General features: G+C 44.8%; 1 protein-coding gene across 4 annotated transcripts in view; it reads right to left on the bottom strand.

Annotated features, from left to right (window-relative positions):
• Positions 1-23,444, bottom strand: part of GPR161 (G protein-coupled receptor 161) — a 60,081-nt gene extending 36,637 nt beyond the window's left edge. For 3 of the 4 annotated variants that reach the window (XM_060296774.1, XM_060296778.1, XM_060296782.1), the window contains exons 1-2: positions 23,285-23,444; positions 20,461-20,507 (exon numbers count right to left, since the gene is read on the bottom strand). In XM_060296774.1, coding sequence (XP_060152757.1) covers positions 20,461-20,485 — 25 coding nt within the window. In that variant the 5' untranslated portion in view covers positions 20,486-20,507; positions 23,285-23,444. The remainder of the gene's footprint in view (positions 1-20,460; positions 20,508-23,284) is intronic. The other variant, XM_060296789.1, reaches the window with a different exon arrangement.
• Positions 23,445-24,131: the final 687 nt, after the last annotated feature.

Raw genomic sequence — 24,131 nt, 5'->3', positions numbered from 1 at the left:
TAACTAAATTCATAGTGGTAATCTTTTTGCAATATACACGTATATCAAATCATGTTGTACCTCTGAAATTATACAATGTTATGTGTCAATTATATCTCAATAAAACTAGAAAAAAAAGACAGAGTTCACAGAAAAAGATATACCAATTGTACTTAAACACATGAAAAGATGCCCCATTGCTTCAAAATAAGAGGAATGCACTTTAAAACTACACTGAGGTACCATTTCTTTCCTTTCATGCCACTAAAGATTCAAAAGCTTGGCAACAGTCCCTGCCCGTGCGGCTGGGAGGAAGCAGGCATTCTCCAACGCTCCACATGGGAACGCAAAATGTAACAGCTCTAGGGAGGGGGATTTGGCAATACCTAACCAAGCTACACAGGCACAGAGCCTTTGATCCAGCAATTCCATTTCTAGATATTTATCCTGAAGACATAAGTTCGTAATATTAAGTAACAGATGCCCATGGTTATTTTATTCATTGAGGCAGTAGTTGTTATAAAAAGAAAATATGTGAGAAAAAGGGGGAAATAAAAATACATTTGCCCATAAAATATACATAAATATATGCTTACTTATACAAAAAGAAAAATAGGAAAGATAACCAGAAGCAAAGATACAGAAGGAAGTGGACTTCTCTCAGTTTGTTTTTACAGTTTTGCCTTTTGAACCAAGTAACTATTTTACATACTAAAAAAGTTAAGTAAAAATGGATGCAAAAAGTAGATATAAATTGACTGCAAACTGAAAAAAAATAAGGCTAAGTATATATTAGATTGATAACATAATCATACAGAGAAAAGAATTAAGTCAAGTAGCTTTTAAATATGATATTTTGACTGTAAACTCTTAATGGCATATATTGTAAAGACAAGAGAACTAAGTTTACTTAGTAGGTTAGATGTTGTTAATGGTGTTTTAAGTTTACAATTCTTTTGAGTGTACAGCAACTGAGTATACATGCTTATGTTGGGAAACACATTTCTAATCATGGGAGAAAGGAGATATGAATTACAGAATAAAGGTGAAGAAGAACCCTGTGGTGTTAGCTTGGTTATTGCAGGCAACAGTATGAAATCACTCTTCAAATATAAATATAAAAACAGGTTCGGGGCTTCCCTGGTGGCACAGTGGTTGAGAGTCCACCTGCCGATGCAGGGGACACGGGTTCGTGCCCCTGTCTGGGAAGATTCCACATGCCGCAGAGCGGCTGGGCCCGTGGGCCATGGCCGCGGAGCCTGCGTGTCCAGAGCCTGTGCTCTGCAACAGGAGAGGCCACAACAGTGAGAGGCCCGCATATCGCAAAAAAAAAAAAACAGGTTCAAGGAAATTTCCCAGAATGCAGTCAGAAAAATTAAGAAATTAAAAATATAATATAGAAGGCAAATGAGAGAATGAACAGAAAGAACTTTATAAGGTATAATTACTTTACCCAAGCAAAGCAGTGTTTCTCACTTATTATGGGAATCATTTCTGGGAACGTGGTGAACTCAGCTGATGGGAACACCTTTCCTACTCCAAATTCATAGAAAGGCTGGGTTAGATACGACCCAAAATTTAAAAAAAAAAAAAAAAAGCCAACCTTGGAAAAAGAAAGGGAAATCCATAGGTAACAGAAACGGAGAGAAAACTCAAAGCCAGAGTTGTAATCTCACAACTGTGGCCAAAAGGGTATTAGACCTAGTTCAAGACCCCTAGGGCTGAGGGTTTTTTTTGCAGTACGCGGCCTCTCACTGTTGTGGCCTCTCCCGCTGCGGAGCACAGGCTCCGGACACGCAGGCTCAGTGGCCATGGCTCACGGGCCCAGCCGCTCTGCAGCATGTGGGATCTTCCCGGACCGGGGCACGAACCCGTGTCCCCTGCATCGGCAGGCGGACTCTCAGCCACTGCGCCACCAGGGAAGCCCTGGGCTGAGATTTTTTATGTGGGAGGATGACTTTGGGTTCCACAAGGCAGAGAACTGGAACCAATATCCTGCCTAAAGAGTGGGTTCTAGAAGGGCTGCCTCCTCCATGAAAAAGAATCAGAAAAACTCCTCTTACTGGCAAAGGGAAGTGGCAAAAACAGTCATTTACCTGAAGCTCTGGGTGGAGCACTGAAGTTTTTTTTCCATGAGAAGTCAAACACTGAGACACGTGCCATGCTGATGAGGGTACCAAGTTTATAAGTTCTGCGTGGTGCAGAAATCCAAGCTAATAAATTCATGCAAAAATGAATGCTGGCCAAAGTAAACACAAAATGGCTCTATAGTGAATTTCCACACTCACAAAACAAACATTTAATGAAAGTGAGTGCACAGCATTTGCCATGAGGGAGAATCCACAAAACAAAAACCAGGAGAATTGACATTCCCAGAACCTGAATTAATAGAAAAACATAAAAGAGACCATAATATAAATACAATTAAAAGCTTTAAAAGGAAAAGAGGTAGAAACCATAATGAAAGAATAAGACATCATGAAAAAAATAATAAGCAATTGTGAAAGAGAACCAAATAGAAATTCTAGAAATTAAAATTTTAGCTAACAAAATGTAAAACTCAATGGGTATGCAGAGCAGCAGATTCAGCTAAAGACAAAGATGGTGAACTGGAAAACAGCTCTGAGGAAGTTACCCAGAATGCAACAAAAAAAGATTAAGAAAATGAAAATATGAAATAAAAGTCAAGATACATGAAGAGCAGGTTAAGAAGATTCAACGTATGTTTGAAAGAAGTGGCATCAGGGGAGATTAGAGAGAAAGGGTAGCAGATACTGTTGGGTGCCTATCCAGTAACCAGTGTCAGGTTTTTTTCCCTTACTGGCAGACCTCTGACTTTGTTTTGGTGTCCAATCCTCCTCCAGTGACTCAGAGAAGGCTGATCGGATCCCTGGTTCTCAGAGTCCTGAGTGGGCTAAACAAATCATTGTGTTGCCTTTCTCCTTGCAATTCTGGCATATTAGTCAGGAGCAGAAGTCAGTGGATTTCTGGGAAAAGCTGCTTTGATGATCTCACAAAGGCACTAGAGAACACAGAGCTGTGGCAGCCACCTTGGGATCATTAGAGGTGTGAGGCCAACATGCTGAGAATGGCAAAGAGGAAAGCCTGGACCCCTGAGCTGCTGAATCAACAAATCCGGAAGTCACCTTCATCCTGGCTTCTGGTTATGCGAAGTAATACATTTGTAAAAATTATTTTTAAAGCTATTTCCAGTTAGGTGTCTGTTACTTGAGTCAAAAGCATCCAACTTACGTTAGGGTGGACCTACACTGCCTACATTAAGGTTGATGCATTATTTAGAGGTATAATTGAACATTTTCCAGAATTAAAGAAACACATGAGTCCTTAGAACAAAAGAGCATATCAAGTTCTAAGGATAAGTCAGAAAAAGTCTATACCAAGGTGCAACACAACGAAAAATGACAAACACTAAGATAAAGAGAAAATGGTAAAAACAAATTTTCTGGGCTTCCCTGGTGGTGCAGTGGTTGGGAGTCCGCCTGCCGATGCTGGGGACACGGGTTCGTGCCCCGGTCCGGGAAGATCCCACATGCCGCGTAGCGGCTAGGCCCGTGAGCCATGGCCGCTGAGCCTGCGCGTCCGGAGCCTGTGCTCCGCAACGGGAGAGGCCACAGCAGTGAGAGGCCCGCGTACCGCAAAAAAAAAAAAAAAAAAATTCCTATACAGAAGTAACAATTAGATAAACAGCAGACTCTTCTTTTGAAGAAAGCAGTGGAATAATCTCTTGGAAGTGCTAAGGAAAAGAACTCTTGCCTTAAAGTTCTATAATACCATTCAAGAGAGGGCACAATATACTTTTGAGGCAAGCAGAGACTGAATGTTTACTAATCACTCCTTATTGAATGATTCCCTTAAAGATACAATTCATGAAGGAAACTGAATCCAGAAATAAGGAAAAGAAAATGGTAACTATATGGATGAATCTAAAATCAGAACTGCAAACAATTAAATTTTAAAAGTTAAACAGCGACAACAAATTTTATAAAAATAGCTAACTTGGGAGCTTTGAAAACAAGAGGAAATTAAATCACTAGGCAAAATGGGAGCTCTTAGAGGTATGACTGGAGGAAAAATATTCCAAGTTACTTTGTACTCAGGGCAGACTTGGTTATGGCTGTTTTCCCAGTACCCGGACAAGTGCCTAGCACATAGTAGGTAACTCAATAATGATTTGTTGATGAATGACTAGCCTTCAAAACTCGGTCATTGTTAAGTTGAATATGAGTGTTAACATTATAAAGGTAGCCACTAAAAGAATAAAAATAGGATGCAAAACTTTCAATCCAAAGGGGGGGGGGGAGGAATGAAGTATTACTTGACCTGGTGGCTCTCTAGTGGCCCCATTAGCAGGGACACCAGTGAACGCCAGAATCAGAGAGCCCAGGGCTGAGTGCTATCCTTGAGGTCCTCAGCTACAGCCCTCTCCGGGAGGCGCGGGGGAACGTGGTCAAAGAGCTGACCACCCAGGGAAACCCAAAGCCCCAGCCTCTGCCAGGAGGCCTGGAGAGGGAGAGGCACAAGCCCCAGCAGATTCCCCAGGGGTGTACTTTAACAAGAGGTAGGATGTGGGATGTCCCAGCCATAGAAGGCTTCCTGGCCGGCAGCCAGCTTCCCCAGGGCCCATCTGAATGGAAGCAAATTCAAGTGTGACTCACATTACCACTCTCCTGGCCAGTGCTGCTGCCAGACACGAAGGTGTTTCAGACTCCCACACTCTCCACGTCCTGCCATGACCAAATAAATCACTTTACACCACTGGAACATGACTGAGGTCTGAATAAATGTATCGGAAATCATTCCTGGGAAAGAGAGCCAGCCCTCTCAGTCAGGTCACCAGGGAAGGCTGGACGTGCGGGTCCTTGTCTTTACTGTCATGGCTCCAAGTATCAGTCAGTCCTCTTTGGGAACTGCCTTCAGTTCTCTTGAATATTCCCACAGACGGTGACACGTCTGCTGGATTAGACTGGCAACAGTTTCAAGTCATTCAAAGCCAAATCTTGTCACTCGAGGGAGTGATCAATATCATTTGGGGTTAACAAACAAGGCAACACTATAGAATATTGAGACAGGTATCTATTGTGTTTTACAAACTGGCCTGCATGCTAATTCCCAAGAAATAATTCTAGAAATGCCTTGCTTTGCAAAAACAGAATTACTACAATATAAAGGTGGATGCCCTCGCTTTCCCTTATTTAATTGTATAAATTTAGATATGTTCTAGTCCCACCTCATATTTTTACCTAGAACTCTGATTTTCATTGACTTATAGCCGACTTTTTTCCTGCTCATATGGCTGTTACCCTATACTTGTCAGAGGTTGTGTGGCATGGTGGTTAAGAGTATAGACTCTGAAGTCTGCCTGGGTTTGAAGCCCAGCTCCTGTAAAAAAGAACAGTGTGTTTATTTGTATCAAGTGCCTAGAACAGCGTCTGGCACACAGTGAGCCTTCACTTCATACTGTGGCTTCTATCTGAAGCGTTCACCCTGATTTTACTTTGGGAGAGGACCCTTCCCGTATTCTTAGGCCATGGTCACATGACCCAGGACTTTGGCTGGAACAGCCGGAGGACAGACTAGCCTACCATGGGGTTGGTAGGCTGATACCATGAGCCTGGGGCTGCAGCAGCTGGCCATCTTGGACACTACATGGAAAGTGCTTACAGGCAAATAAAAGTGAGAGAAGGAGAGAGAGAGGGAGAAAGGGGGAAAGAGAGAAAGAGAGCAAGAGAGAAAAAGAAGGGGGCAGGGAGAACATGCAACGAATCCATTCACAAATGCTGATGAAGTAATGTGTGATTCTGAATTTTCTTGTTCTCCTCAGTTATACGAGCTGGTGAATTTTCTCCTTCACTTATGCTAATTTGGCAGGGTTTCTGGCACTTGCAACTTAAAGAATCCTGACTGATACTCTGATACACCATGATCTGCATATAACACGTCAAGATCCCACCTCTTTGGACACTGGTACCAGGAACCTTCCCTTTCTCAGCATTAGGCCGACTCCTCAGGCACAGCTCTGCCTTCCTCAGCCTCCTGCTGGAGACCTTCTTATCCTTTTCTTCTCGCCACGGACCACACCATGGAACCATGGACCCTAGTATGGTGGAGTTTCTTCATATGGAACATAGAGAAGCTTTTCACCCCCCAGAGCATATGTAGTCTCTTGGACATCAGGTGGTCCGTGACCCAGTCAATAAGCCACTGCAAGGAAAAGGAGGCCTCACTCACCCGCACAATGCCCATTACAAATGGGGCCATCGAAGGGGCGGCCTGAGAGTCCACAGACAGCAGGCCCAGGCTTGGGTTTGTGTTGGGAGACCATGCTGGTCAGAGGATGCAGGACTCTTGGCACCTAACAAGGGTGCTGAACACGACAAGACACACCTGACCTCTTCAAAAGTCTTCTCCAGAGCAAATCATTTCTTTTAGTGTAAGGTTCTCTTCTGATATCCTTAAATATACCCAATCAGGGTAGCGGCTCACTTCCTCCTCTGTGGTCTCCCATTTTTATGAAGAGCTGAGCACCCTAAAAGCCGGGACCACCAGATGCCCTCTTCCAAAGAAATCACATGCCAACAGGTAGGTACGTAAGATGCTCGAATAAACAACTCTCCAGGTGAGGAAATGCTCCTAAGACACCACTTCAAATAAGTTCAGGTGAGGTCACTGTGATGCTATGTTGGCCATATTCTCAGGGGCTCTTCATCTCAGCACCTCAAAGCATTTTATACACATCAATCACCAGCTGGAGCAGTTGAGGGCGTGGAGTTGGGAGGAAGGTTCAAATAACCATTTGATTTGCACTAAGGTAACTGAGAGAGACAGTGAATCCCCCATCCCGCCCACAGACCAGACCACACAACTTGTTGAGAGCCGGAAAGAGATCACAGAATCCCCGGTCTCCTTCCCTGCAGTCCCTCCATCCTTCTGTGGCACACACATGAAAGTTGTTCCAAAGATGGTGGGTGCAGCGACTCAGCCTCTGCGACCCCAGAGGGATGTCCCCACCCAGCCAGTCCAGGGTCTGTTACGATGTACAGTGCTTTGCTCTTGTCCCCACAAGGGCACCATAAACCTAGTAACTTCCTGGTTTGAAACCTTTCACTTCACCTGCAAAGCTGGTCCAAGCCCTGGTCTGTTCGGGAACATGCACCAGAAGGTGGAAAAGAAGCTAGAATCAGAACCCTAGTGGCCTTATGGTCCTTGTCTGAATTCTTGGTTTGCCAGTGGGAGAGACCCGGCTTTGGTCCCCTCTGTATGTACATTATCAACATTACCAACCTCCAAAACTTCCTTCAGCAGGGACTGAAAGTCTGGAGGCTGGGGCTCTTCACTGACCATGACCCTGTCCACAAGGGCGTCAGCCATGACTCTGTCAAATGTCTTTCCAAAACCAAGCTCTTGCTACTCAGCAAAAACATTTCCCAAGGCTCAGTCCTTGATCCATTCCCTTCTCCCTATGTCCTTGAGAATCTTACCCATTTCCAAAGTGTTGTTAAATTATTATCAACTAATGATAATCAGTATTGGCAAAACAGTGTGCAACATACAATGTAACTTTACATACATTGTTTCACTTCACCTTCGGAATAACTTTTAGAGGAAGGAATTACCCTTCTCCCTGTTTCACAGAAGCAATACAACATGTTGTTAAGAGCATGAACTCCAGAACTAGAGAGCCTGGGTTCAAATCCCAGCTCCAATACTTACTGCCTTCTGTGACCTTGACATGTTACCTAACCTCTCTGGGCATAGCTCCCCACTCTGTCAAATGGAGATAATACTCCTTGCTCAGGAGTAAGTACCTCATAGGGTTGGTGGACAAAATCAATGAGTTAATACTTATACAGTGCTTAGAATAGAGTTTGGTACCACGTGTTTGTTAAATGAATAAAATGGGAACACTGAGGCTCAGAAAGGTTAAGTGCCCAGTTCAACAGAGCATTAGGTAGTAGCTCTCCAACTTGGTTCTATGACTGTGAGACTACCTTCAATCCATCTACTCACCACAGCAGATAAGATTCGACATGGTGTGGCCTCATCTAAATTCCAGACTTCTCACCCACCAACCCCTTCATGTACGTTCCGCTCCAGCCAGCTGTGCTTACGTGCTTCCATTTCCAATTTGCTCTGGCTTCTGCCTATTCTCTAGTCGGAACACTCTCCCTGTTTGTGGAATGAGTGAATAAAGATTTATGAAGTCTAAAATGTGTTATTGATCTATTGGTCTAATAACTTGATTGAAGAGAGAAAGAAAGAAATAAGTGTGTACAGGCGGTGAGGCTTTAAAGCAATACAAAAAATATAACAAGTCAGAACATTGGATCTGGCAATGATTTGTTGGCTATGACACCAAAGGCACAGGCACAAAAGAAAAAACTGACAAACTGGACTTCATGAAAACTTTTTAAATTTGTGCATCAAAAGATACCATGAACAGAGTAGAAAAGCAACCCACAGATTGAGAGGAAATATTTGCAAATCATATATATGACTAGAAATTAGTGTTCAGAATATATTGAGAACTCCTAAAATTCAACAATAACAACAACAAAAAAGAACAACTCACATCCAAAAAAGATATACAACTGTCCAATAAGCACATGAAAAGATGCCCAACATCAATGATGATTAGGAAAAGTAAATCAAAACTACAATGAGATACCACCTCACACTCATTAGGATGGCTACTGTCCAAAACAAAAACCAAAACCCAGAAAATAATAAGTGTTGGTGAAGATGACAGTACAGCCATTGTGGAAACCAGTACAGCAGTTTCTCAAAAAATTAAACATAGAACTATCATATGATCCAGCAATTCCGCTTCTGGTTATATGCCCAAAATAACTGACAGCAAGATCTCAAAGAGCTGTTTGTACACCATGTTCATAGTGGCATTATTCACAGTAGCTAAAACATGAAAGCCACCCAAGGGTGCATTGACTGATGAACCGATAAGAAAATATGGTATATCCACATAAAAGAATATTATTCAGCCTTAAAAAGGAAGGCAATTCTGACATATGCTACAACATGGATGAACTCTGAGGACATTATGTGATACAAAAAGACAAATATTGTATGATTCTACTTATGTGAGGTACTTACAAGTAGTCAAAATCATAGAGATGGAAAGTTGAATGGTGGTTGACAGGGCCTGGTGGGAGGGGGACAGGGGGAGCTGTTTAATGGGTTTAGTTTCACAAGGTGAAAAGAATTCTGGAGATGCACGGTAGTAATGATTGCACCATATAAGTGTGTTAATACCACTGAACTGTGTGCTTAAAAATGGCTCAGGTGGTAAATTTTATGTTAGGCATATTTTACAGCAATAAAAAAAAGTTGGAAAAATATACCAGGGTACCTTCTCTTTAACTTCTCTCCCCATGGGGTTTGGAGAGTCATGAAATGAAGGAAGTCAGCTGACTTCACGGCGTCTCACCCGCTGATGAAGAAGAGAAGAACCTCAGACGGCACGTAGAGTAACCTTTTCCTGCATCGGACGAGGAAACACAGGCTACGTCTGCCCTGGATTATTCCTCACTAGGGACTAGTCTGGCAGTGACTTCCAAGGTAAACCCACTGAGTAAAATGATTCATCGTGCTGCACTGTCCCCAGATGACATGGTAAAGCAAAACTCAACTTTTTGTTCATCAAACTTCTCTGGTGCAGTTTTTGTCGTAGAATGGGAGGAACACTCAGTACTAAGCCAAGCTGGACTCTGAGCCATGGACTGTCTGTTGACTTTTTTTCAAAGGGCCACTGGCCTCTCTCCCAGGCCTGCCCCAGCGACACTGAAAGCGGCCATCATTGCCCTTGTGTTTCCCGGTGAACACGGATGGGGAGGGTCCACTTCGGCCTCCCAAATAATCCACAAAATACCGGCTGAAGTCATGATGAAGACAACTCACTCAGGGGACAGTCTTAAGCCCCAGCAGAAAAGCTCTTTAGGGAAAGGGAGGGAAAGCAGTGGCGGGCTGACCACAGCTCTCTGGGGAGGGCCTTAGCAGCCTGAAGGTCGGGCCGGATCTCACTACAGAAATAGCTTTCCCAGCTGCACGCGAGGCAGCCATCTTTCCTTTGCCAGCCACTGGACACCAGCCTGGACCACGCTACTCCCCTGGGCGGGAGAAGAGCAGAAACGCCAGCTTTCCCAGGGCAGGCTCAGAAAAGCCTCCACCTCCACAGACACTGGCCCATGGCCAGCCTGCCTGGAACTGGGATCCCAGCAAATCCCAAAGGCAAAGCTGGGTTGGACCAGGTCAGACCTGCCCTAGGCTGTTCTAAGTCTACCTGGCGCTGATGCCAGAAGTGGCTATGGTGATTCACGGGGCAACTGGACCAAGGGTCTGGTTAGGAGGTCGTGCTCAGGCAGAGAAGACAATGACATTCTCTGGAGCTCCCAACTGGCTACTCAACATCTCCACTTGGATGGCATGGGCACCACAAGCCTAACATGTCCGAAACCAGACTTCAAGTCCTTTGCCTCTCAAACCTGCTCTTCCCATATCTCTTCATCTCATGTTACGGTACCCCCATCCTTCCAGTTGCTCAGACCCTAACTTTGGGGTCACTCCTGACTCCTCACTTTCTCTCACATCTCCTATCTGGTCCATTAGCAAATCTACTGGCTCTGCTTTTGAAATGTGTCTAGAATTCAACTATGTCTTACTATCTCCGCTACCATCACTATGGTCCAGGCTACATTATGTCTTCTCTGGGTTATTAGAATAGCTTTCTCACTAGTCTACCTGCATCTGCCATTGCCCCCCTCCTCAATGCATCAACCAGAGTGAGCTGGTTAAAACAGAGGTCAAAAACATGAACAAGTCACTGCTTCACTCAAAACCCCAAAAGGATTCTCATGTCACTCAGAATAAGCCCTGCAGCTTCCTACATGATCTGACTCTCCGTTACTGGTCCAACTTATTATCAAAATTACCTTTTTACTGCCATTCCGATGACACTGGCCTCCTCACCATTTCTCAGACACATCAAGCATGTGTCTACCTCAGGGCCTTTGCACTTGCTGTTTCCTATGCCTAGAATGGCTTCACCTCACATATCTTTGTAGGTTGCTCTCTCATTTCCTTTAGGCCTTAATTTATATCACCTTTGCAGCAAAGCCTTCCCAGTTCACACTACCTAACATTTCATACCCCATACTTCATGGCCCCATTCCCTTTTTTACTTTTTCTCTTTAGTGCATATGTGTGTACTTATTTATCTTGTTAATGTCTTTCCCTTTCACTGGACTGTAGGCTCCCTGAAATTGAGAAATTTTTGGCCTATAAATTTTGGGGTCAGCATTTAGAATAGTGCCTGGCAAACAGTAGGTGCCCAATATTTGTGATAAATAAGTGAAGATATGTATAAAAAATGGGACACTGAACACCTTGGCACACTAGGCATTTCTTGCCTTCAGAGAATTATTTTTGCAGATGTAGCAAATATTAAACTAATAAACTATTAAACTATTCATTATCCAGTCAATATCCATTCTCCCCTTTCCCCTGTCAACAGAACCCTCACTTGATGTGGGACATCAAATGCACCTACAAAAATAAACTCACTTGCACAGAGCTTCGGTGGCCATTAGATCCAGTTCCAGTCAACAGAAGTCTACAAGGTGACGGAAATCTATCCATTTCCTGACAAAAAGACACAGACTCAAGCTGTGGCTTCTGCCCTTTTCCCTCTCCCTTTCTCCTGACTAGAACTCAAACCCAGTGCTTGAAAGTGAAGCAGCCATCTTTTGACCATGTGGCTGGATGTCCCATGCAACGCAGAGCAGAAAGACTGCAGTAGCCCAAATCCGCTACTGAGTTGTAAAGCCACTGTGTCCAGCCACGGCTAGTCAACCCCTTACTGACTAAGTCATTGGAGTAGGGTTTCCTTTACATGCTGTGAAAGCTATCCTAACTTGACACTTAGGTCAAAGGTGAGAAGAGATGCTGAGGAAGGCAAACCGTGCTGTGCATAAATATTATGGTGCAAAAAAAAAAATTGCTGGTACGGACTGGTGCTATAGGGTCTCCATTTATCCACCCATCCCCTTCTCCCATCTACCCCTGTTGCATTCCCCTTGACCCTAAGGTGCAAACAACCCTATAACCCTAACTTGTTCACCCTTTTCCATGATAACTCTATATACAATCAAAGATTCTAATCATTAGAAAGAGAGGGTCTCCATAAAAAAAGAATGAAACATTGCCATTTGCAGCAACATGGATGGACCTAGAGATGATCATACTGAGGGAAGTAAGCCAGACAGAAAAAGACAACTATTATATGATATTACTTACATGTGGAATCTAAAAAAAATAATACAAATGAACTTATTTATAAACCAGACTCACAGATATAGAAAACAAACTTATGGTTACCAAAGGGGAAAGAGGAGGGGAGAGATAAATTAGGAGTATGGGATTAACAAATACACGTCACTATATATAAAATAAACAGCAAAGATTTACTGTATAGCATAGGGAACTATATTCAATATCTTGTAATAACCTATAATGGAAAAGAATATACATATATTGATATATGTACAACTGAATCACTTTGCTGTACATCTGAAACTAACACAATATTGTAAATCAACTACACTTCAATTAAAAAAAAAAAAGAAAAAGAGAGGGCCTCCAGTAACAACTTCCCCTCCAAAACTGCACTAAAACCCAAGCTAATCCTTCGAAATGCCTCATTCTGGATAGGCGAGTTTTATGAATTGGTGGGCCTTTATCACCTTAAGTCATCAAAACTTTTTGTTTCAAGCCTTTAGGCAAAATTCATGAAAATTCATCATACATTTCCCTATATTTTAAAACAAAGGATACAAAACATAACGATTTTCATGATGACTCAAGGTCATTAAATGCCAAGATAAATGAAATTTTGACCTTACAGATCAGTGCTAATATAATTGCTTTCATTTAAAATCTTAGAGAAGACTGTTCAGCTTCCCACTCAGCTGGTGGGTTATCACTGTGAGATGTTCATGATTTGAAACACAGCGATTCCCTCAAGTTGGATAAGGGTCATGTTATTTCCTGTTGTACCAAGTGTGCCTTGCATATTGTTTCTTTTTGAAACTTTCTCTGCAACTTGTTTCAACCTTTGGTGGCCCTTTTCCCTATACAGAGTATAATTACCTGTAGTTTTCCTTGCCAAGCTAAGGAAAGGTTTATGTAAAGTAGGGGCTGATATCCTGAGGGGGGGCTTCAGTGCAAAGTTCTCCAGGTATGGCTTCTGTCATACAGATGTCATCTCCTCCTGCACCTTTGGGGAGGGTTGATTTTCTACTTCTCAGCACTCTGCCAGATAAGTGACATGCTAACTGTATCTACATGGCTCAAGTGAGTAACTGTGGCATTTTCCAGAAAAACAATGACCCTTGAAACAGCTCAGAGCTCTCCATTTAACTTTAATATTTTTTTAAGTGGTAAGAGGAAAACTGCGAATTTAAAAGCAAGATTGTCGAGTCCTATTGGATTCTATACCACCAGAAAGACAGATATGTAAGTGCAGACAAATCTGTTATATAGTGAAGGACTGACATTAGAATCTTCCAAAAGGCTAAGTCTAAAAAATATGAATTTTGGGGCTTCCCTGGTGGCGCAGTGGTTGAGAGTCTGCCTGCCGATGCAGCGGACACGGGTTCGTGCCCCGGTCCGGGAGGATCCCACATGCCGCGGAGCGGCTGGGCCCATGAGCCATGGCCGCTGAGCCTGCGCGTCCGGAGCCTGTGCTCCACAACGGGAGAGGCCACAACAGTGAGAGGCCCACTTCAAATAAAAAAAAAAATAAATAAAATAAAATAAAATAAAATAATAAAAAAATATGAATTTTGAAGAGACTATAGCTATATTTGCAGAAGATATTTGCACAGGCTTGCATAACAAGGTAGAGTATTACTATTTCTCAGCTACCTTGCTTCCCTCTTATTTTTATTTCCTCTATAAACTATCCTATCACACATCCTCTAAGTCAGGCATTCCCAAACTCCAGCTGGCAGTTACTGTTTGTAGACCAAATAAATGATGTCTCACACATATGCCAACTATTGTTCTTCAAATGTCTATATATGCTGTTGTGGTCAATAAAATTTGAATTCATTTTTTACATTGTTATTGATTCACAGCAGCTTTCTGTAATTAAGCATTTTCTTTTCTCCAACTGAAGTGATACTGAAAGGGCAGGTGGACCCACATAGCCTGACAGAGCTTGGAGACCACTATCATAAGCCCAGGCCACTATCATAAGCCCAGGCCACCTACCCCCTTATTGACACTTATATGAATAACACCTGGCTGCAGGTCCTTACATCTACCGTAAGAGCAAAAGTCTCAAGAAGCCATTCTGGACCATTCCATCCCCACAATGACCCTGACCACACCTTATATCTAGTTCTTCTTTTGTATTATCTTTTCAGACACGCATGTCTTAGCACAAGTTTTTATTTTAGGTGAGGATGCTTTCCCCTGCAGATGGATTATAAATTCTTCCTCGGTTTCCCCTTTGAATTCCCAACAGCACTTTGCATGTGGGAGAAAATAAATATTTTATATTCCCCCTACTCATTAACATCTACTTTGATCTGATAGTCAATAGAAAGAACATGTTTTTCGGAATCTGGACTGAACCTAGGTTTGAATTTCATGTGACTGTGTATGTCCTAACCTCTCTGAGCCTCAATTTCTCCGAGAGGAACAAGAGAGCGGAATGAACCTACTTCATATAATTATCAAGGGGAATACATGAAGTAACACATGTGAAAGCAGCTAGTGGAGTGGCTGTTGGGAGATAAACTCAAAAACTGTTTAAGAAAGTTATTTAAGACATGGAAAGAAAACTCAATTCTCTTTTCCCCTTCAAATTTTAATTAAATCAAAGAGGTTTCATTTGACCACTTAAGTGGATAAAAAGAGGAGAGAAAAGCTGCATTGCAAGAGACTGCAAAATGGAAGCATCTCTGACTCCACTTGGGGGCTCAGGGCCTGAGAGCTCCGTCAACGCAGAAAAGTGCTCAGCTCAGAACTGTGCTGCTCGGTAACCGGTAAGGCAGGTGCACGCTGACTGAGAAACGTGCAATTTTAATTTACCTCCATCTGCGATGAGGGGAACTGACCTTTCATGCCCACAACCCCTACCCTGAAGGAGCAAATCTCTTTTTTTAAAGCTAAAGAGGGAATCAGGATGGCTGGGAGGGTCTGAAAATGTCCAGTCAGAAGATTCTAGATAACAATCAGACTCAGTCACTCCCCCAATATCCTACATCAGTGGTTCTCAAGGAGGGGTGGTTTTGTCCCCATTCCCACCTCAAGGGACATCTGGCAATTTCTGGAGACATCTTTGGTTGTCACATCTCAGGGAATGCTACTGGCATCTAAGGCCAAGGATGCTGCTAAACGTCCCATAATGCACCGGGCAGCCTCCCGCTCACCCCCAGCAAAGAATTACGCAGCCCAATATGTCAGTGGTGCTGAGGTTGAGAAATCCTGTTCTATAGGAGTAACTGAGTTCATTCTATATTTTACTATTTATCCTTAATAAACAGATGAAGAAAAATAAAACAACTCCCTCCATAAACAAATTCACATAGATGCTCCACGGAGACAAGAAGAGACAGAAGCTATGCTGAGACTTAAGACTGAGATGATTACTTCTATCACAAGATAAACAATGATTACTATGCTAACTGGTTTTACCCTTAATTATTTGTTTTGCTCATTATCCTCATAGAGCCCAGCAAACTAATTAAGCTCATACTGCTAAAACTGAGAATAATATTTTTAAATGGCTTAAAGAGGTATTCCTTCTGAATACATTTTTTTCTGATGACCATGTCTGAGACAGATGCCATCATATACAGCCCTGAAGAACAGGGGATGTCCCCTCCCTCCCTTACCACATTGCCACTCGTTCCTGGACACTCTTAACTTCCCCCTTCTCATTCCTCATTCAGCTACCCCCAAAAATGTTTAATGAATACCTATTTGGTCCCAGGCTCCACTTTGCAGTTGAGACACAGCACTGAACAAGACGCCAAGATCTCTCCTCTCCTGGAGCTTCCGTTCAGGGTGCAGGGGACACAGACAGCAAACAAATAAATAATAAACAGTAGCAACTTTTGGTTATAGGATTAATACTAGGGATGTAATGTCCAACATAATAAATATAATTAACACAGCCATATGAAAATTGTCGAGAGTAAATCCTAAGAGTTCTCATCGCAAAGAAAAACATTTTTCCCTATTTCTTTATTTTGAATCATATGAGATGATGCATGTTCACTAAACTTATTGTGATAACTATTTCATGAGGCATGTAAGTCAAATCATTATGCTGTACACCTTAAACTTGTACGGTGCTGTATGTCAATTGTATCTCAATCAATCTGGAAAAAATATGAAAAGAAAGAAATGATCTGATAAAATTAAAATCTAAAAAAGTAGACAATAAATAGGTAAACTAATTCCAGAGAGTGGTGGGTGCTATGAAGATAAGTAAAACAGGGTAAAGAGATGGGGTGAATGGGTGGGTGGGCTGGGAGTGAGGAGTCAGCAGTCTCTCCAAGGAGCTGACATTTGAGACCAAAAATGATGCAAGGGAATTTAGGCCAGGGGAAGAGCCCTCGCAAAAGCCCTGAGCCAGAATGAGTTTGGCATGTCCAAGGAATAGCAATGAAGCTGGAGAGGAGTGAGAGAACAGGAGAATGGCAGACATGGAGACGGTCAGGGGCTGGATTCTGCAGGGTGCTGTGGGCCGTGGTGAGGAGGGTGGATTAGATTCCAGGTGGGATCGGAGGCCCCCGGAGTGATGCATCTGACTCATGTTTTAGAAGGGTTACTCTGCTCCTGGGTGAAGAAGGAACTGCAGGGATCAAGCATGGAGACGGAGACAGAGACACCAATCAGGAAGCTGCTGCTACAGCCCAGGTGAGAGATGAAGGCTTGGACCAGGGCTGTGGTAATAGAGATGGTGAGAAGGGATCAAGTTCATTAATCCCCAATATTTGAGAGCTAAACGAGGCCTTAGAAGTAACTCATTCTAACTGTTATTTTACAGATGATGAAACTTGAAAGTCCAAAGAGGTGAAGTGAGTTACACATAGTCATATACCTAATTACTGACATACCCCAGTTTCCTGACTGCCATCACAACACCTCTGCCCTTACCTGGCCATCCCCAGGCCTGGGTGGGGAATGCAGAATACATGTAGGAATATGAACCCTCTAGAAAGTAGTCCCAGTCAAGTCTAAAATAAATGACTACCTTTGCTGAGGGCAAGGTCACCAATGATCTCCTAGCCGAATCCAATGGGTCCTTCCTTGGGGTCTCTCCAGCATCTGACACCTTTGACAACTTTCATTTTTTCCTGAGACTCCCTCTTCCCTTGACTCCCCTGACCCAGCTCTCTCCTGCCTCTCCCCGCTTTGTTCCCTACCAGCCTTATACCTACCTGGAATCATCCTGTCCTCTAAGTGTTACTGTTTCCCAAGATGCCATCTGGGGCACTACTTCTTCCTCTCATCTGCAGAGGAAATTAACCGTTTACTTCCCTTCCTTCTCTTCCCCTTGCTCTGTAGTTGCCCGAGTTTCCTCTGAAGACTCATCCTTTTCCTCCTCTGAGCTCATGTGCCTTCATGGATGTGACACACCATCGACACCTGGTCAAGAGCACATTCCAAGTCCCTCTGAGCAAATCAGTTTATGAGACGTAACAGGACTGTTGCTGGGATAATTGGGAGAAAGACAGCTTCCCCCGTCCATTGGATCTGAACCTGCAGCTTCGCCTAGCCATCATGAGAGGACAGCATGAGACAAGGGGAGGTAAGAAAACAAGTCCTGATCAATCATTTGAATCCTGAACCCATGCCTGAAGCCAAATACAACTCTTGAGCTTTTTAGTGATAAGAGCCAATAAGTTCCTTCTTGCTTACGCCAATTTGAACTGGATTTTCTACGACTTGCAGAAGAAGAGTCCTATTTGATACCTCATCTCTCTGTGTGCTCCGTCTCCGTACTCACCGAAACAATGATGACTCCAAAATCTCCATCTACAGCCTAGACAACTCTTGGGGACTCCAGGTTCATATCCACCCACCTAGTAGATGTTTTCCCCCATATGTCACACCCAGACACCTCAGATATAACGTGCAAAATGGAATTCATCATCTCTGCTTCTATCATCTCAATATGCTATTCTTCATGTTTTTCTCTACCCTAGAAAAAAAATCACCACCCACCCAAATCACTCAAGACAGAACCTGGGACATCCTAGACCACTCTTGTCAGATAATCCTGATGGGGCTAAGGCCATGAATGACACTTTCTGTGTGACCTTGGGTAGAGTAATGGACATACCTGAGCTTTGGATTTTCATACAGAATTGCTAGGATTCAATGAGGTAATGTATGTAGAGCAATAAATGTTGGTTGGTTCCATTCCCCATCACAGACATCTAGGGCACCACTAAATCCTAACTCAAAACTTCATCCTTGGGCTTCCCTGGTGGCGCAGTGGTTGAGAGTCCGCCTGCCGATGCAGGGGACACGGGTTCGTGCCCCAGTCCGGGAAGATCCCACGTGCCGCGGAGCGGCTGGACCCGTGAGCCATGGCCGCTGAGCCTGCGTGTCCAGAGGCTGTGCTCCGCAACGGGAGAGGACACAACAGTGAGAGGCCTGTGTACCGCAAAAAAAAAAAAAAAAAAAACTTTGTCCTCACTACCATTACCCCAGCTCAGAGCCTCGCCATCTTTCCCCTGAATGCCAATCAGATGTTTCTATCTCATCTTCTTGTCTTTGATCTCACCCTCACTCCAATTTGTCCTCCCCACTGCTACAAGACTGATCATCCCCTACACAAAGCTGGTCATGCCATATCATTCTTTGGCATCTGCAGAATCTATTCATTTACAGGACTCTCCACTTCAGCTATACTGAATAAATCACAGTTCTCCAAGTAAGCACTGCTGTTCTCCATGACTTTGTACCTGACAATGTACCTGACAATGGTTCCATTGTCCAGAATGCCCTTTCTCTCTTTATTCTCCCACCTGGAGAAGAGCTCATCCTTAAGACTTGGTGAAAAAAGTCACTGTAAAAATAGAAGGAAATAAACATGCTACACTGGCTAAAGAGGCTCACCAGCAAATTAAAACCTTGACCTCCCCAGTGTCAGAAAGGAGGGAAACTGCAGAAAAGTAAAAGATATAATTTTAAGTATTTTTAGATGAAAAAAGCAAAGTAGGAATGGAGAGGAAAGAGAAAATTTAGGAAAATTTAATTTTGAGATAGGAGAGGACTTCCTAAATAAAACAGAAAACTTGAAGCCATAGAGAAAAGTCTTATAGATTTAACCACATAAAAATTAAACACTTCTGCACAATCAAAGGTACAATAAGCTGGGAAGACAAAAAAGGCAAGATATTTGATTTATTAACAAGAAAAGGATTAAAATCCAAAATTTAGAAAAAGCCTCAAAAATTGATGAAATCACCAATAATTCAATGGAAAAATTGTTAAAGGATTTGTTGGGCAATTTGAGGGAGTGTAAATTCATTAAGCTTTTTGTTGTTGTTGTTGTTTTAAGGGTAGACATGGAAGAATCTATCAGCACTTAAAGTGCACATAACTTTGATATTGAATGGTCTCCAAGATACAGGTTAAATTTTTTTAATTCCATAAGCAGAATGAGGGTATTTAGCATACTACCATATTTATTTTTTTAGAGGAAGAAAACAGAAGATACATTTAATTGGCCTATAGACTCATGGACTGTCTCTAGAAGAATACACAAAAACTGGCAAAATTAGTTGTACCCAAAAAGGGAAATAGAGGGCTAGGGTAGGAGGGAGGTGTTACCTTTTATAGCCTTTGAATGTCATTCTTCATGCATACTACCTATCTCCAAAAAGTAAACCTAAGTAATTAAACAAATTCAATCTCTTTTTCTGCACAGTCTCCAGATCCCAATACACACAGGGAATTCTGCTTAAATAAATGTTTAAAATACACATTCCCTTTGACCCACTAACTCCACTGCTAAGAGTAACTTTTATCCAGAAATACTCTACAAGTACACAGAGACTTACGTACAAGGATGTTCACTATAGAATTGTTTATAATAGATGAAGTTGGAGACAATCTAAAAGTCCCTCAGTAGGAGAATGTTTAAATGAGTTACAGCGCATCTGTACTATGAAATACTATGTAGCCATTAAAAAGAATGACGTGTATCTATGATATTGATATTGGAAGACATCCAAGTCTTACTGTTAAATCAAAAAAGTAAGTCACAGAGCATATAATTATATATGACCCCCGCTTATGTATTTTTAAAGGTATATCCAATATACTAAGGTTGGTCCTAAAGTTGGAAATGCAAATAATATTTTTATCATGTTTTACAATATAACATCAATAAACTATATATTGTGTATTCATATTCACCTGTATTTCCAGACTGGGTGAGCATTTATTTCTGCATTGAAAAAGACCTAGAAAATAATACAGGTACAGTGGTTACCTTTCAGATGGAGAGAGGGAGTTGAGGTGAGGTAGAGGGAACTTTATTTTCCTATATATTTTTAAAATCTTTTATAATAACTATAATTTTGAAAAGTTACTACATTCCTGGCATGCTTTCCATTATTTATCCAAGGTCACAGGTTTGTAAGTGGCAGGGCTGGGTGCAGGCTAGCTGACGTCAGACTGTGCTCTTAATACGGTGTGGTCTTACCTGTTACTTGAGTAAAAATCAAACACAAACCCAAATCAAATGCACCTCCAGGTTTTACCTCTGGCCACACTGAAAACTCCTTCCTTTATGCTCCCATCGTTCCCTGAACATATCTGCCATGAATGCCATCCTCTGCCCTGCTATGCACATAAACTGGCCAGCGAAACAGATAGCAACTAGTGTGAGCACTCTCTTGGTGTAGGACTAGAATCACAGATGAGATTAGTACTGGCTGAATGAATGAAGTACTGAGTCACCAGGTCAATGCTTCTTCCAAACTCCAGGTAGCACAGAGCGCTATCTCCAACTTGGTTGATGTTTTCTGCTCTCCAAGCAAAACAGCAAGAAGACACCACTTCTCCCCTGCAGTCATGCTTTACTGCATCTCAGAAGGACAGCAAGTACTTCCTAAGGTTGCAGGCTCGCAGTCTGCAGGTCACAACCAGCCCGAACACATAATTTGGTTGCCTGGCACATTTCGAAAAATGTTTTGAATTAGTTGCCAACTTTACAAACATGAAGCTTTCTTCCATGAAAGTTTGCAGCTTCCCCCCAAATCCAGATCAGGCAGTGTGCTGGAACCTTGTCCTACCTGCTCCTGTCTCTTTATGGGAAGGCATGCTCTACACACAGCCCCCCGCCCCCCGCACCGCACAGCCCTCCTCCTGCACGCAGCCTTCCTGACGGGCCCCAGCAGCAGAGTTTACATCACAGAACTGTACCTCCTTTGCCTGACATTTAGATCAGTTCCAGCTCAGCCCATTCGGTCCTCCACAGAACCCAAACAAGGAACGCGGCCCCTCTGATCACGAGGCCAGGCCTCGTTCCTGACCCCCGCGGCACAGGGCTGCAACACAAGAGTATGATTTGACTACCTGAGGCTTGGACTTAGTTTCTAAATGCCAAGCAGGCCTCCTTGGGAAAAGTTCGTATTCTTCCCGTCACGGCGCTGGAGCAGTAGGGCAAAAGAACATCCTGAGCTCCAGGAGCCACCTGTGTGATGGAGCCCACGTGAAAAGCACTGCCAAGTCAAAAGACCTGAGTTCAGTCTAGGCTCCTTCCTTGCTGAGCAGAGCACTTCTCTCTTGAGTCTCAGTTTCCTCGCCTGTAAAACGAGCTCACACCATCTCACAGGGCTGTTACGTGAATGAGATTTTAAAGTGTATATAAAAGTGCTTGGAAGCATCTTAGAAGTATAAAATGAGTGTAGACTAAGACAGCAAAAGAGGGGCACGGTGGAGGAAGTGACTGAAATGGGTGGCTGGATCCCAGTTACAGAGAGCTGGATGAAGAACCCCTGTCTGTACGATCTGAGGTACCTCCCACCTCCTCTCTGTGCTTTGGGGGTCTGGGAAAGGCATTTCCTAACCTGTCTCGGCAGCGCAGCAAGAGGGATAATGAGGGAAAGCCACCTAGTATTTCCCAACGCAGTAGCTCTCGGAAGCTCATTTCCAGGTCCAGGTCACTGGGGAAGAAGAGGCTAGGCGGAATCTGCGCTGGCTGGATGGGGAGGGCTTACGGTGATGCCCATTCCACCGCCACCCCCCAGCCCCCCTCCTTCGCCTGGTGTTATCATTATCCCAATTGGACACATCAAGGAGCTGAAGTCCTTTCCCTCCAAAACCACACCACCTTCACAGGCAGTAGGATCAAATGACCTGCTCTTGAAAGCACTTTGCAAAACAGATGAAAGGTACAATAAAAAACAAAAATAGTCTCAAAGATGTGAGATAAAGTGATGCCAACACACCAGTGTGTGGTTACTGGAGACCAGACCCTTCTGAAGCGCCCCAGAGCATCCCAGTTAACCAACAGACAATTCTCATCCCACATGCCTTTGTCAAAAGGTTGCACAGGAGTTAAGCTCTGGCCCAGAAGGTGGGCCAAGTGCCCCCAAAGCTAACCGAATCTCCCTCTCGAAGACCTGAGGAACAGAGACGCCTACCCGGCGGCGCTAAGGTGGGCCGAGCGACTTCTGGGCGCATCTTCCGCCCTGCGAGAGACAGCGCCCTGAGCCCCGACAGAAAAGATGTAGCTCACCTGGTCCTCACGGATTTCAGCTGAGGGTCGAGGCCGCTTTGCCCCACACACCTGTCCCGGAGCGGGGCGTAAAGCCCCTCGGCCCGATCCCTATCAGCCGGGTCGCGGGCCCGCACGAAGGTCTTCCCTTTCCGGGGGTCTCAGAATGGGGCTACGGGCGGCGCCGGAAAAGCGGGGCGGGCTAGTGGGAAGGGCCTCTCAGAGGCCCCTAGCCCCAGGGGAGGGGCGCGCCCCCAAGATCTTCCCACAAAGAGCCCCGGCTCCCCGAAGCAAGGCGGAGTGCGCCCAGGAGGACAGTCCCCAACCTCCAAGGGGGCGCGTAGAGAAGCTATGCGCCGTGGGGGCGGGGAGGCGTGGGGGAAGGGGGCGCAGAGACCCCGCCTGGCCTGTGCCCTCGCGCCCTCCCGCCCCGCACAATGAACTCGGCCACGCTCCAACCGTGCCAGCGCCCCCCTCCCCGCCCGTGCCCGCGCCCCCGCCCCCGCCGGCGCTCACCCGAGAGCCGACGCCGCGGCAGCTCAGGGCCCCGCCTGGCCGCCTCTCCGCCTCGGCCGCCGCCGCCGCTTCCTTCCTCCCGGCCGCGCTCGGGGACCGGAGGTTTCGGGTTTCACCCCGCCGAGACCCGCTTCGCTCCTCCCGCCGCCCCGCCACCAGCACGCGGACCCTGCCCGGGCGCAGGCCAAGTAACTTTGCGGCGCTCGCGCCCCTCCTCCGCCCGCGCCGCCCGCCCCTCCTCCGCCGTCCCGGCCCCTCCGCCCGCCGGCCACCCCAGTCCCCCCGCGTCCCGCACCGCCCCACCCGAGCCCCGCGCGCCGCCTCTCCTCCCCGCCCGGGCGCCGCCGCTTCCCATCCCTCACGCCCCTTCCTTCGCGTCTGCCCTCCCTCCCGGCCACTGTTCCATTTCTTCCCACGATCGGCCTCAGCTGCTGCTCTTTGTCTCGCCCCTACCCTCTCGGCTCGCACCACTGCTCTCCCGTAAACCTTTGTGGTCCCTCCTCGGGCCTTCCCCGATCCCGTTCCTCCGTCCCAGTTCCAGCCGTTGGGACGTCCCCTTTTCCATTTGTCTTTCCATCACGCTTATACTTTCGGATTCTTCCCGTAGGCTCCGCACAGTCCCGTTCTCCTCCTCCAGCCTCGCCGTGGACTCCTGGCATTGCCTTTCCTGCTCACCTTTCATTCACGTAGCCAACGTGCCTGAGCGTCTGCCTGGTGCCAGGCAGTGTCCTGCGCCCTGGGAATATCACAGTGAATCAACCCGCGAAGCCAGCCTTTGAGGAGCCCCCAGCTCCTGGGAGTGGGAGGGTGGATGTAAACAGATGTTTACAGTGCTACTTCTCCCTCT

The sequence above is a fragment of the Globicephala melas genome, chromosome 1, assembly GCF_963455315.2.
Source record: "Globicephala melas chromosome 1, mGloMel1.2, whole genome shotgun sequence".
Lineage (NCBI taxonomy): Eukaryota > Metazoa > Chordata > Mammalia > Artiodactyla > Delphinidae > Globicephala > Globicephala melas.
This window is presented reverse-complemented; position numbering and strand designations above follow the sequence as displayed.